This window comes from Oncorhynchus mykiss, chromosome 22 (genome assembly GCF_013265735.2).
Source record: "Oncorhynchus mykiss isolate Arlee chromosome 22, USDA_OmykA_1.1, whole genome shotgun sequence".
Taxonomy (NCBI): Eukaryota; Metazoa; Chordata; class Actinopteri; order Salmoniformes; family Salmonidae; genus Oncorhynchus; species Oncorhynchus mykiss.
In genome coordinates this window covers 10,947,734-10,962,447 of record NC_048586.1, presented here as the reverse complement: position 1 = coordinate 10,962,447, position 14,714 = coordinate 10,947,734, and the positions used below count along the sequence as shown (strand labels likewise).

The 14,714-nt window shown below is 43.8% G+C and overlaps 1 protein-coding gene across 5 annotated transcripts in view; it reads right to left on the bottom strand.

The window, feature by feature from the left end:
• The window catches only part of slc4a3 (solute carrier family 4 member 3), a 103,151-nt gene that overhangs the window by 14,834 nt on the left and 73,603 nt on the right, over window positions 1–14,714 (bottom strand). For 4 of the 5 annotated variants that reach the window (XR_005038791.1, XM_021578907.2, XM_021578908.2 and 1 more), the window contains 11 exons: window positions 14,476–14,611; window positions 11,976–12,083; window positions 9,757–9,937; window positions 7,821–7,929; window positions 6,211–6,395; window positions 5,796–6,024; window positions 5,467–5,682; window positions 4,928–5,076; window positions 4,447–4,641; window positions 1,100–1,303; window positions 773–862 (listed from right to left, as the gene is read on the bottom strand). Coding sequence is in view for 4 of the 5 variants with exons in the window: in XM_021578907.2 (XP_021434582.2) it covers window positions 773–862; window positions 1,100–1,303; window positions 4,447–4,641; window positions 4,928–5,076; window positions 5,467–5,682; window positions 5,796–6,024; window positions 6,211–6,395; window positions 7,821–7,929; window positions 9,757–9,937; window positions 11,976–12,083; window positions 14,476–14,611 (1,802 nt within the window). In the remaining variant the exon portion in view is untranslated. The remainder of the gene's footprint in view (window positions 1–772; window positions 863–1,099; window positions 1,304–4,446; window positions 4,642–4,927; window positions 5,077–5,466; window positions 5,683–5,795; window positions 6,025–6,210; window positions 6,396–7,820; window positions 7,930–9,756; window positions 9,938–11,975; window positions 12,084–14,475; window positions 14,612–14,714) is intronic. The other variant, XM_036958728.1, reaches the window with a different exon arrangement.

Genomic DNA, 14,714 nt, shown 5'->3' with positions numbered 1-14,714 from the left:
GCAGAATAACAGACAAATTACGAACGCTCAGCACACGATGAATATGGCCGGTGTCACTCAACGTTAGAAAATTAAATTGTTACCAGCAGCACAGTTGCAGTCACCAATGCTCTGGATAACATAAAAACAACCTAACCATCTCTGCTAGGGCGAGTAAAATGGTCAGAGTGAGCTGTTTACTCATTTGTGTCTGGAAGTAGCTAGCAAGCTAGCCAACATAAGCCAGTCAGCTTGGGTGCTTGACTGCTGTTGTCAGGGCAGAACGCTCGAATCAACCCTGCACCTCGGCCAGAGCGTCCAAAGTGCGCTCTAAACGCTCCAAGAGCAAAACGCTCTGAATTTACAAATAGACCATCTGACAGCACTATGAATTTACGAACGCCCAGAGCACACTCTGCACTCCAGATTAAATTTACGAACAGACCCGTAGTATAAACCAGCCTTCAGTGTTGAAATCTTTGGTTGTTTAGTACATGGCCTCACATAGATGGGTGGGGCTAAAGCTTAAAAGGGTGTGAACGATGCCGAATGTGTGTAGACAAAGAAGAGCTCTCCAGTATGTGTACCAAAACATTCAAGGGCCATTTTATCAACTTTCAAAGCAGAATTACTTTTCCATTGTTCCTCAAATGCAGTGTATGCTATACCATTTTCTAGTCTCTACTTTTATCCAATGTAAAAAACACAATTTCAAATTTTGCAACATAAGACCGAATCAGGCCGGTCAGTCACATATACGGATGTAGGTGTTGGCAATGGCAGTTATGGTTACCTGGGTGTACGTGTCGGGGATGGAGTAACTCAACAGTACAGAGAAGAGGATGGAGATGGGGATGCCAAAGTCTCCGATGACTCTTCTGGCCTGGGGGGATCACATGATAAAACAGAACACTCTCCAGATCATAGGGTCACTAGTATAGATTATACTGTATATGGTAGGTGTAAAATAGGAAGCCTATATTCATACTGCATTTTGTGATAACATTGTTATTGTTATTAGTAAGGGAGAAACACTTAGACCAAAACCTATACGTTGGATTGAAATGAGCCCAGAGAAAACAAATGAGGGGTTTCTGAGAAAATGGCTGCCATAGGTTACCTTCCCGCCCAGGAAGCGACTATTGCGCAATTTCCTGAGGAAGAAGGCCACAAAGAAGGTGCCAAGCATAAGGACGAGAGACAGCAAGGCTGTGTTGGGTTGGTTTAGGACCGGGCCCCCGGGGTCTGTGGGGTTGATGAAGTCCATACCGGGCAGGCTGAGAGCAGGCGGGTAGCTTCTCATCAAAGGATGCTCCTGGAATACCTGGAAGATGGAAAAAGGCTAAATACCACATCTGATGTATCAAATTGTCCTCATGTCAAATCAAATCAAATCAAATGTTATTTGTCACATACACATGGTTAGCAGATGTTAATGCGAGTGTAGCGAAATGCTTGTGCTTCTAGTTCCGACAATGCAGTAATAACAAGTAATCTAACTAACAATTCCAAAACTACTGTCTTGTACACCGTGTAAGGGGTTAAAGAATATGTACATAAGGATATATGAATGAGTGATGGTACAGAGCAGCATAGGCAAGATACAGTAGATGGTATCGAGTACAGTATGTACAAATGAGATGAGTATGTAAACAAAGTGGCATAGTTTAAAGTGGCTAGTGATACATGTATTACATAAGGATACAGTTGATGATATAGAGTACAGTATATACGTATGCATATGAGATGAATAATGTAGGGTAAGTAACATTATATAAGGTAGCATTGTTTAAAGTGGCTAGTGATATATTTACATAATTTCCCATCAATTCCCATTATTAAAGTGGCTGGAGTTGAGTCAGTGTCAGTGTGTTGGCAGCAGCCACTCAGTGTTAGTGGTGGCTGTTTAACAGTCTGATGGCCTTGAGATAGAAGCTGTTTTTCAGTCTCTCGGTCCCAGCTTTGATGCACCTGTACTGACCTCGCCTTCTGGATGATAGCGGGGTGAACAGGCAGTGGCTCGGGTGGTTGATGTCCTTGATGATCTTTATGGCCTTCCTGTGACATCGGGTGGTGTAGGTGTCCTGGAGGGCAGATAGTTTGCCCCCGGTGATGCGTTGTGCAGACCTCACTACCCTCTGGAGAGCCTTACGGTTGAGGGCGGTGCAGTTGCCATACCAGGCGGTGATACAGCCCGCCAGGATGCTCTCGATTGTGCATCTGTAGAAGTTTGTGAGTGCTTTTGGTGACAAGCCAAATTTCTTCAGCCTCCTGAGGTTGAAGAGGCGCTGCTGCGCCTTCTTCACGATGCTGTCTGTGTGAGTGGACCAATTCAGTTTGTCTGTGATGTGTATGCCGAGGAACTTAAAACTTGCTACCCTCTCCACTACTGTTCCATCGATGTGGATAGGGGGGTGTTCCCTCTGCTGTTTCCTGAAGTCCACAATCATCTCCTTAGTTTTGTTGACGTTGAGTGTGAGGTTATTTTCCTGACACCACACTCCGAGGGCCCTCACCTCCTCCCTGTAGGCCGTCTCGTCGTTGTTGGTAATCAAGCCTACCACTGTTGTGTCGTCCGCAAACTTGATGATTGAGTTGGAGGCGTGCGTGGCCACGCAGTCGTGGGTGAACAGGGAGTACAGGAGAGGGCTCAGAACGCACCCTTGTGGGGCCCCAGTGTTGAGGATCAGCGGGGAGGAGATGTTGTTGCCTACCCTCACCACCTGGGGGCGGCCCGTCAGGAAGTCCAGTACCCAGTTGCACAGGGCGGGGTCGAGACCCAGGGTCTCGAGCTTGATGAATGCCGAGCTGTAGTCGATGAACAGCATTCTCACATAGGTATTCCTCTTGTCCAGATGGGTTAGGGCAGTGTGCAGTGTGGTTGAGATTGCATCGTCTGTATTGTCCTCAAAGCGGGCAAAAAAGTTATTTAGTCTGCCTGGGAGCAAGACATCCTGGTCCGTGACTGGGCTGGATTTCTTCCTGTAGTCCGTGATTGACTGTAGACCCTGCCACATGCCTCTTGTGTCTGAGCCGTTGAATTGAGATTCTACTTTGTCTCTGTACTGGCGCTTAGCTTGTTTGATAGCCTTGCGGAGGGAATAGCTGCACTGTTTGTATTCGGTCATGTTACCAGACACCTTGCCCTGATTAAAAGCAGTGGTTCGCGCTTTCAGTTTCACACGAATGCTGCCATCAATCCACGGTTAGGTTAGGGAATGTTTTAATCGTTGCTATGGGAACGACATCTTCAACGCACGTTCTAATGAACTCGCACACCGAATCAGCGTATTCGTCAATGTTGTTATCTGACGCAATACGAAACATCTCCCAGTCCACGTGATGGAAGCAGTCTTGGAGTGTGGAGTCAGCTTGGTCGGACCAGCGTTGGACAGACCTCAGCGTGGGAGCCTCTTGTTTTAGTTTCTGTCTGTAGGCAGGGATCAACAAAATGGAGTCGTGGTCAGCTTTTCCGAAAGGGGGGCAGGGCAGGGCCTTGTATGCGTCGCGGAAGTTAGAGTAACAATGATCCAAGGTCTTTCCACCCCTGGTTGCGCAATCTATATGCTGATAAAATTTAGGGAGTCTTGTTTTCAGATTAGCCTTGTTAAAATCCCCAGCTACAATGAATGCAGCCTCCGGATAAATCGTTTCCAGTTTGCAGAGAGTTAAATAAAGTTTGTTCAGAGCCATCGATGTGTCTGCTTGGGGGGGGATATATACGGCTGTGATTATAATCGAAGAGAATTCTCTTGGTAGATAATGCGGTCTACATTTGATTGTGAGGAATTCTAAATCAGGTGAACAGAAGGATTTGAGTTCCTGTATGTTTCTTTCATCACACCATGTCACGTAGGCCATGAGGCATACGCCTCCGCCCCTCTTCTTACCAGAAAGATGTTTGTTTCTGTCAGCGCGATGCGTGGAGAAACCCGTTGGCTGCACCGCTTCGGATAGAGTCTCTCCAGTGAGCCATGTTTCAGTGAAGCAAAGGACGTTACAGTCTCTGATGTCCCTCTGGAATGCTACCCTTGCTCGGATTTCATCAACCTTGTTGTCAAGAGACTGGACATTGGCAAGAAGAATGCTAGGGAGTGGTGCACGATGTGCCCGTCTCTGGAGTCTGACCAGAAGACCGCCTCGTTTCCCTCTCTTTCGGAGTCGTTTTTTTGGGTCGCTGCATAGGATCCACTCCGTTGTCCTGTTTGTAAGGCAGAACACAGGATCCGCGTCACGAAAAACATATTCTTGGTCGTACTGATGGTGATTTGACGCTGATCTTATATTCAGTAGTTCTTCTCGACTGTATGTAATGAAACCTAAGATGACCTGGGGTACTAATGTAAGAAATAACACGTAAAAAAACAAAAAACTGCATAGTTTCCTCGGAACGCGAAGCGAGGCGGCCATCTCTGTCGGCGCCGGAACTAGTATCCTGTAATGTAAAACATTACCCATTGGTTTTACCTTGATGAGCTTCGAGAAGGTCTCATAGATGAAGATGAGCGAGATGAGGAAGGCGAAGATCTCCTGGGTGAAGGGTGAGATGTATTTGACCAAGAAGCTGCCCTCGGCCGCTACTATCAACAGCACTATGAAGACGAGCCAGAAGCCAATCCACACCCGGCCAGTCAGGTACTCAAAGCCCTGGGCCTGGCAGAACTGAGGGTGGAAGAGGGAGGGAGACGGAGAGATAGGGAGGAAGGGAGGGAGGAAGGGAGAAAGAGAGGCAGAAAGGGAGTGAGAATGGAAGAGTGAAATAGATATTTAATAGGCTCCGAACCGGGGCAAATGTGGTTTCAAATGGGCTGTGCAACATGAAGTAGCCTATTAGATACACATATCTAACGCTCTTAAGACCTCTTTTTAAAATGCTTTTAATTATCATGATTTTTGGATGATTCCTGTCCACCGTCGCCCTGCTGTAAATGTGTTTATTTTCAGGCACCTTGTAGAAGGCCTCCTCAAACACCAGCAGTGGTCCTGAGAATCCGATGATGAGCAGGGGCTGTCCGGCCAACAGCGAGAACAGCACCCCCAGGGTCGCCGTGGAGATGATAAGCTCAGAGACTCCCATCATGCCCTCTGTTTTCTCTCCTGTTTAATTGGAAAGGTGGAAGGATATTGACTGAGCTGTAGTTTTTAAACTTCCTTTATGTATCTTCTCATTCAGTAACAGCTACTTTCGAGTTAATGAGAACACTATTGAATATTGTACAATATTAGTGTACTAATCAGTATCTAAAACCTACAGTGACATGTAGAGGTACAAGTAAATTGTGAAAAACTGCTAGCTATGTTGTCGCAAACATTTTTGGCAATGGGGTGTTATATTAAGCTAGCTGGTTATTTAGTTAGCTAGCACTTTATGGAGTACACATCCTCTTAGGACAGCTAGCAAACATTTCATTTTTTGTTCTGAAACGTCGGTGAATCACATTCTTGAGGTAGAAGGAAAACAAATATGTGCCGGCAAAGCTCTCTTACCCAACAGTCCTCCGAAGGTGATGGTGGGCGAGAGGGCTGCGAAGTAGATGAAGATGATGGCGGCAATGCACTGTGAGTCCAAGGCGTCCTTGATGTCACTGGCGTAGCGTGGGTAGCGTCGCCTGATGTCATGGATGAGGCCCCCGAATGGGATGCCTGACCGCTTCATGGGGTCCACCTCTTGGTCCTCCTCTTCCTGCTCGTCCTGGCTCACCTCTGCAGTGCAGTGAAACAGACAGACATCCAGTAAGCCTGTGTTTTTCAATCTACTCCTGGGGAACTCCAAAGGGCTGCAAACTAAATAAAGAAATAAATACAATTATGATCACCTTTGGTCTCCTGGTCTGTCCCGGGGGTGGCATGGGTCATGCCCTTCTTAATGTTCTCTCTCTCCTTCCTCTTGCGCAGCATCTGCTTCTGGAAGGAGGCTACCGTCTTTAGCAGGTCCTTGCCCTCCACGTCCGACGGGGGGATAACGATGCTGCAGTCCAGGAACTCATTGATGCCGTTCAGCAGGTCCTGCCGGTCATCCGCGAAGTAAGCCACCTCGTGGAAGTTCTGGGGATGTTTTGAAGAGATGAGTAATGGTCTACAAGATCTCACTGATCCAGACTATACCTCAATTTTTTTCCCAAGACTTTTAATCTGTCTGGGAAACCTAAATGTTTGTACTATTTGTACCATTTACAGCTGAGAGGAATTATGGGAAAAGTTGTGTGCCATGTTTTTTTTCAGGTCAGCTACCTTGTCAGACATCAGGGTGGAGAAGGAGCGTCCGATCTCGTGATAGTCCATGTTGGACTGAGCGGGACCGAGCAGGGCAAAGAGGAAACGGACTGGCACCGGCACCTCCAGGACCGACTCCAGCAGCACCGCCTCACTCAGCCTGATGAAGGCCATGGCCGGCTGCTCCAAGAACTCCACACACCCTGAGGAATGACACGCAGTTAAGGATCTTTGGAAACAATGCTAATGCTAATAGGTAAGGGGTAATTGGTGAGTGCTAAGGGAGGCAAGCTAAGCTAATATTGCAGCCAATGGGTGTTTCCAGGGCAAGCCATTTTGCCTGAGAAATTGCACCACACATCTGCTACTACTGTCAGTGGAGAGATGAGTTGTGCCAATTAGAAATTAAATCAATGCTAACAATTGGTACACACCGCCCTAAGGCTGACATGTGAACGGACAGAGCCAATACTTACACAGGCAAATGTAGCCGTGAAAATAAATGTACAGTACATCCAAATGCATGTTTCACACACACATACAGTACCCGGAAAACGTTTGGACACACCTATTCATTCAAGGGTTTTTCTAATTTTTAAAACTATTTTCTACATTGTAGAATAGTAGTGAAGACCTCAAAAGTAACCAAAAAAAGTGTTAAACAAATCAAAATATATGTTATATTTGAGATTCTTCAAAGTAGCCACCCTTTGCCTTGATGACAGCTTTGCACACTTTTGGCATTCTCTCAACCAGCTTCACATGGAATGCCTTTCCAACAGTCTTGAAGAAGTTCCCACATATGCTGAGCACTTGTTGACAGCTTTTCCTCCCACTAAGAGCAAACCAGATGGCGTATCTCTGCAGAATGCTTTAGTAGCCATGCTGGTTAAGTGTGCCTTGAATTCTAAATAAATCACTGACACTGTCAACAGCAAAGCACTCCCACACCATCACACCTCCTCCTCCATGCTTCACACTGGGAACCACACATGCGGAGATGTCCGTTCACCTACTCTGCATTTTTGGTTGGAACCAAAAAACTCACATTTGGACATCTGACCAAAGGACAGACTTCCACCGATCCAATATCCATTGCTCATGTTTCTTGGCCCAAGCAAGTCTCTTCTTATTATTAGTGTCCTTTAGTAGTGGTTTCTTTGCAGCAATTTGACCATGAAGGCCTGATTCACGCAGTCTCCTCTGAACAGTTGATGTTGAGATGTGTCTGTTACTTGAACTCTGTGAAACATTTATTTGGGCAGCAATCTGAGGTGCAGTTAACTCTAATGAATTTTCCCTCTGCAGCATAGGTAACTCTGGGTCTTCCTTTTCTGCGGCGGTCCTCATGAGAGCCAGTTTCATCATAGCGCTTGATGGTTTTTGCGACTGCACTTGAAGAAACTTTTAAAGTTCTTGACATTTTCCGGATTGACTGACCTTCATGTATAAAATATATTTTGCTTAGATTAACATTTTTTTTTAGTTACTACATGATTCTATATCTGTTATTTAATTGTTTTGCTGTCTTCACTATTATTCCACAATATATAAAATAGTAAAAAGTAATGAAAAACACTCATGTCCAAACTTTTGACTGGTACTGTATATATACTCCTTGGGCTTACCCACTAAGACCACGGTTGCTTCGGCGTCCTTGGGAATCTTGGCTAAGAGTTTGGTGTGTTTGGTAACCTGATGGTCGTGAGCCGTCGGCAGGGGGGGGTGATGTGATTTCTGAAGTCACAAACCAGAAAAATGTTAACAGGTGAAGCGTAAACATAAGGATGTATTTCATGCTAAGCCTGTGTAAGGCCTGTGCTAAACAAAAGCTTTGCCAGACGGTCACAGAACATCCACAGGCTCTCTCCTTGGCATTAGTTGATCCAAACCCTACATTTGTCAATTTTACAGACTGTTATGAACTTTCGAACAGTCGTACAGTGTCTATCTAGCATTCATCTGCAGACACAAATCAACACAACGTCAGTGACAAAAGTACGAAATGGTAAAATCACTTTCAAATATTTTAATATGACTGGAGTTTTAGATTTTTATGAGCTGTTTTAAATTTGCCAAAGTTTCAAGCCACGGGGAACATTAAAGTTTCACAGTTAACGCATCAAGAAGTTTTAACAAGGAGCACCTGTAAGCTGACTAAGAACATCATTCATCTCATGTGGGTGGAGTGGCTAATGGAAGTTTTTTTTGTCTCCGATTCCAAGCAATATCTGGGGTTTTCTGTTTCCCACTGTGGCTGCATTACTGAACTCGACGCATATCTCAGATTTGTTTTTACACTCTAATATACACTGAGTGTGCACAACATTAGGAACACCCTCCTAATTTTGAGTTGCACCCCTTTTGCCCTCAGAACAGACTCAATTTATCAGAGCATGGACTCTATAGGGTGTCCAAAGCACTCCACAGGGATGCTGGCCTATGTTGACTCCACAGTTGTGGCAAGTTGGCTGGATTTCCTTTGGGTGTTGGACCATGTTTTATACACAATGGAAACTGCTGAGTGTGAAAAACCACAATTACACAATCCATGTCTCAAGCAGTAAAAATCCTTCTTTAACCTGTCTCCTCCCCTTCATCTACATGGATTGAAGTGGATTTAACAAATTATATGAAAAAGGGATTATAGATTTCACCTGGATTCACCTGGTCAGTCTATGTCATGGAAATAGCAGGTGTTCCTAATGTTTTGTACACTCAGTGTGTGTGATATACAGTACTATACAATGGAGAGAAAAAAAAATGAATATGACATACAGTATTGTATTTCTATTTCAAGGTGGAATTTGAGCAATATCTCTGTGCCTCAGAACGTGAAATCATCTACTCAGACCATTCTTCGTTTGTTTTCAAAGGAATTGGACAAGGCCATTGAGCCAAGAAAAGGTGTATTATGTCCATCTGAATAAATATTCAGGCTTGTAACTGAGACACAAAGACGCAGACACAAATATCCAAAAGGCTAACGGTATCGGACCAATAGCTTTAAAGGCCCAGCGCACTCAAAAACGTAGATTTTCCTCTGTTTTATATATACTGTACTTCCACACTATGAGGTTGTAATAATGTGAAATTGTGAAAATTATGATAATATCCTTTTAGTGTAAGAGCTGAAACGACCACCTGAAATTTCAGCCTGTTTTGGTGGGATGGAGTTTTAGCCTGCCTGGTAACATCACCAGGCAGTAAATGAGTTAATAGACTAATAAGATAATTCCAAACCTCTCTGCAAATAACAGCTGGTTGTTTTCCATTTTCCACTCCCCACTCATACCACTCCCACACAGTCCTAGAGAAATGTTGCTTGAACAATGGCTCTTTGCTAAGAAGCTATTCTTGTTTATTTTTGAAAATTTTAATTTAAAAAAAAATCACAGTAAGATACTTAATTTTGACCCAGAAATCATTTGATATTGAGATTAAAAAAACAGTTGTATTGGGCCTTTAAACATACATCTCCAGTCCAGCCTATAGATGTGCACAAGACTAAACAAAAAAAAGCAACACTTTGCCCACGCCCCTCATAAACAAGCTCACAAACACCTCTTTGTCATGGTCTGGTGCTTTGTTGTCATGGTGGTGGTGGTGGACCGCTGCATGGTCTTCGGCCACAAGGGGCAACGCAGTGTTGGGAACGTGGTTGTGGTTGCGGTGGAAGCTGCCTTGAAGGCTGTTACTAGAGTGGTTGCGATGGAAGAGGCCCTCCTTTTCGTCGTTAGGGTGGCTGGAAGGAGGAGACACAGGAGGTTGTATTACAGTCGGGAGTTGCCATGCAATAAGACTGGAACTTCATGAAGGTTGCTATACAATATAAAGTGGTTATTATGCACTGCGATGTTAAAATGTATTGCGTCCATTCAAGAAGTGGATGATAGTTAATGGAGTCAGTATCAAAAGAAACAAATCCTCCATATCCTCTACATACCGTCCAACGACTCTTATTAAGGATATGTTATGAAGATCCTTATTAAGGACATGTTATGAAGACTCTTATTAATGATATGTTATAAAGACTCTTATTAAGGATATGTTATGAAGGCTCTTATTAAGGATATGTTATAAAGACTCGTATTAAGGATATGTTATAAAGACTCGTATTAAGGATATCTTATAAAGACTTTTATTAAGGATATGTTATAAAGACTCGTATTAAGGATATGTTATAAAGACTCGTATTAAGGATATGTTATAAAGACTCGTATTAAGGATATGTTATAAAGACTTATCAAGGATATGTTATAAAGACTCTTATCAATGATATGTTATAAAGACTCAAGGATATGTTATAAAGACTCAAGGATATGTTATAAAGACTCAAGGATATGCTATAAAAAACTCAAGGATATGTTATAAAGACTCAAGGATATGTTATAAAGACTCTTTAAAAAATTGACTCAACCTATTCAAGTGGGTGACACACTGGTGGTTTTCTATGTATTCCTTGGAACACACTGGATTGTATTAGGTGTGCTCCTCTAAAACAAGACAGCAATGTGTGTGTGTGTGCTTGCGTGTGTGTGACCAGGCCCCTCACAGCACACAGACAGTTTGATCACACTCACACTCCGGTCCAGAGGTGACATCACCTCCATCATTAGGTCCGTTTGGTCTTGTTACCCGTCTCCCGAGTTGGACACAATAGTTCAACAAAACAAAAGAACAAGGTGTGCCACCACACCAAATTGTGCTCAAACAGCACCCAGAGAGTCTTTAAACCGGAATGAGTAAGCGATGAGCTAAATTCTACAGCCACCTTGATGCATTTCTTTCCACATCATAAATTCCTATCTTGGACTGGCTCAGCCAATTAGAAGGCTTTTCCCATGGAAAGCAGCTGGTGACATGGTGGAAAATGTTGCTGAAAGGTTGCAACTGACGGGGTGTGTGCAACGAGGCCTGGTGGCGGAGTGTTGATGACCGTCTGTTGTGTATGTGTGTGAGAGAGAGAGAGAGAGAGGGAGAGAGAGAGAGAGAGAGAGAGAGACATAGTTTAATATATTCAACCAAATGTGTTTGTCTGTGTGTAAGTGTATGCATGTGTGTGTGTGTGTGTGTGTGTGTGTGTGTTTGTGTGGTGCACTTATAGTGAATCTGTCTAAATGGTTGACAATGGTTCAATCTGGCCCAGAGTTTGCTCTATGGTTGGTGACAGACTGCCAGGTGACTTGTCACTGACCCCTGGTGTAACATGGCTTACAGGGAGGTTGGCACTTGGCACCATAAGAGACAGACTAGGCAGGTTCCAGTTCTGGGATGGCAGGTTCCAGTTCAGGTTCCAGTTCTGCCACAACCCATGTTTTGACAACAATGCCTGGGATAAATATAACTGCAAGTACATTTGTCCTCAAGCTTCACTGTCAAAACGAGATTTTTTTTTCTTCTTGTTTTCCATAAGAGACAATAGTGACACTATTTTGATATTGTACTTTCTCACTCTGAAATGTGTAGATGGTGACCTGTACCAATTTAAACATCAAACAGCATAATAGCAACAGGTATAAAAGAACACACTAATATAACACAGCAATCGATCAACTTCAGACAACACAATAGGCCTAGTAGCCATTACTTCATCCCATCATCCAAAAGGCATACATACCATTTAGATAAAAATGGATGATTGCTTGAAGCAAACCCAGGAACACACCACAACATTAGTAAGAAAACCATGGCTGCTGAGTCTCTGCAAACCATTAATGTTCCACCACAGAGTACCTCAAGACACCATGCATGGTGAATACTGTTATGGCCAAACATGGTACCATTCTGTCCTCTTCTTTACTGGAGGGCTTGTGTCGGGATCTGGGACCAAGCTGGGCCTAGGGACCAAACTGGGCCTAGGGACCAAACTGGGCCTAGGAAAACTGAATCTGAGTACAGAGACAGATAGAAGAGAGGGTTCACACAAATTTGAAAAGTGTGTGCTTGTGTGTGTGTTTATGCATGCGTATGTTGGAATGAGGCCACATAGGCCTGTGTCCCAACTTAAGGCGACTTCCTGGGTTGTATTCAACTATTGCAAGCTACCACATTGAAGGCAACAAAACACATAGGAAAAGTCCTCCTCTATCCTTCAGTCATGTACTGATACTGCTCATCCCTCAGCCTTAAATTCAAATTGACTGCTGACACGCAGGGTAGCCTAGTGGTTAGAGCGGTGGACTAGCAAGTTCAAACCCCCGAGCTGCAAGGTTGCAAGTTCTCTCTATACCATTTGTATTTCATATACTGTACCTTTGACTATTGGATGTTCTTATAGGCACTTTAGTATTGCCAGTGTAACAGTTTGGTCCTGCAAGTTCAAACCCCCGAGCTGACAAGGTACAAATCTGTCCTTCTGCCCCTGAACAGGCAGTTAACCCACTGTTCCTAGGCCGTCATTGAAAATAAGAATTTGTTCTTAACTCACTTGCCTAGTAAAATAAAAATAAATAAGTAAAATTTAAGGCTTGTTGAACTCTATCATGTGCCGCAAATACTAACCACTGTAGATAGATAAACCAACATAAGGGCTTACCAAGAAAACTTCAAAAGGACTAATTGGAGACTGGATAGATAAAGCAATGGAGGCTGGAGGGGGAAGTGGGTGAATGGGGCGGTTGCCGTTTGACAAGGGTGGCTGTTGTCGATGTGTTCCTGGTTTGAGCCCAGGTAGGGGCGAGGAAAGGGATGGAAGCTATACTGTTACACTGGCAATACTAAAGTGCATATAAGAACATCCAATAGTCAAAGGTACAGTACAGTGCCTTGCGAAAGTATTCGGCCCCCTTGAACTTTGCGACCTTTTGCCACATTTCAGGCTTCAAACATAAAGATATAAAACTGTATTTTTTTGTGAAGAATCAACAACAAGTGGGACACAATCATGAAGTGGAACGACATTTATTGGATATTTCAAACTTTTTTAACAAATCAAAAACTGAAAAATTGGGCTTGCAAAATTATTCAGCCCCCTTAAGTTAATACTTTGTAGCGCCACCTTTTGCTGCGATTACAGCTGTAAGTCGCTTGGGGTATGTCTCTATCAGTTTTGCACATCGAGAGACTGAAATGTTTTCCCATTCCTCCTTGCAAAACAGCTCGAGCTCAGTGAGGTTGGATGGAGAGCATTTGTGAACAGCAGTTATCAGTTCTTTCCACAGATTCTCGATTGGATTCAGGTCTGGACTTTGACTTGGCCATTCTAACACCTGGATATGTTTATTTTTGAACCATTCCATTGTAGATTTTGCTTTATGTTTTGGATCATTGTCTTGTTGGAAGACAAATCTCCGTCCCAGTCTCAGGTCTTTTGCAGACTCCATCAGGTTTTCTTCCAGAATGGTCCTGTATTTGGCTCCATCCATCTTCCCATCAATTTTAACCATCTTCCCTGTCCCTGGTGAAGAAAAGCAGGCCCAAACCATGATGCTGCCACCACCATGTTTGACAGTGGGGATGGTGTGTTCAGCTGGGTTGCTTTTACGCCAAACATAACGTTTTGCATTGTTGCCAAAAAGTTCCATTTTGGTTTCATCTGACCAGAGCACCTTCTTCCACATGTTTGGTGTGTCTCCCAGGTGGCTTGTGGCAAACTTTAAACAACACTTTTTATGGATATCTTTAAGAAATGGCTTTCTTCTTGCCACTCTTCCATAAAGGCCAGATTTGTGCAATATACGACTGATTGTTGTCCTATGGACAGAGTCTCCCACCTCAGCTGTAGATCTCTGCAGTTCATCCAGAGTGATCATGGGCCTCTTGGCTGCATCTCTGATCAGTCTTCTCCTTGTATGAGCTGAAAGTTTAGAGGGACGGACAGGTCTTGGTAGATTTGCAGTGGTCTGATACTCCTTCCATTTCAATATTATCGCTTGCACAGTGCTCCTTGGGATGTTTAAAGCTTGGGAAATATTTTTGTATCCAAATCCGGCTTTAAACTTCTTCACAACAGTATCTCGGACCTGCCTGGTGTGTTCCTTGTTCTTCATGATGCTCTCTGCGCTTTTAACGGACCTCTGAGACTATCACAGTGCAGGTGCATTTATACGGAGACTTGATTACACACAGGTGGATTGTATTTATCATCATTAGTCATTTAGGTCAACATTGGATCATTCAGAGATCCTCACTGAACTTCTGGAGAGAGTTTGCTGCACTGAAAGTAAAGGGGCTGAATAATTTTGCACGCCCAATTTTTCAGTTTTTGATTTGTTAAAAAAGTTTGAAATATCCAATAAATGTCGTTCCACTTCATGATTGCCTGGGCAGCTGACCACTCACTGGTGTTTGAGCAGCAGGGCACGGAGCACGTTGGCCCGGTCCTCCGCTCTGATCTGGTCTGAGATGATCATGGTCTCCACCACCAGGTGAGCAATACCAGGCAAGGTGGTCTGCTCCAGGTCCAAAAGGACAGCACCTTATGTGGGATGGCAGGGGGAGAGTGAATGGCACAGATTTACCTCCTATTGTAGTGGAATTTCAAAGTTTTATCAATAGTCAATTTGTGACTGTGTGTCTGT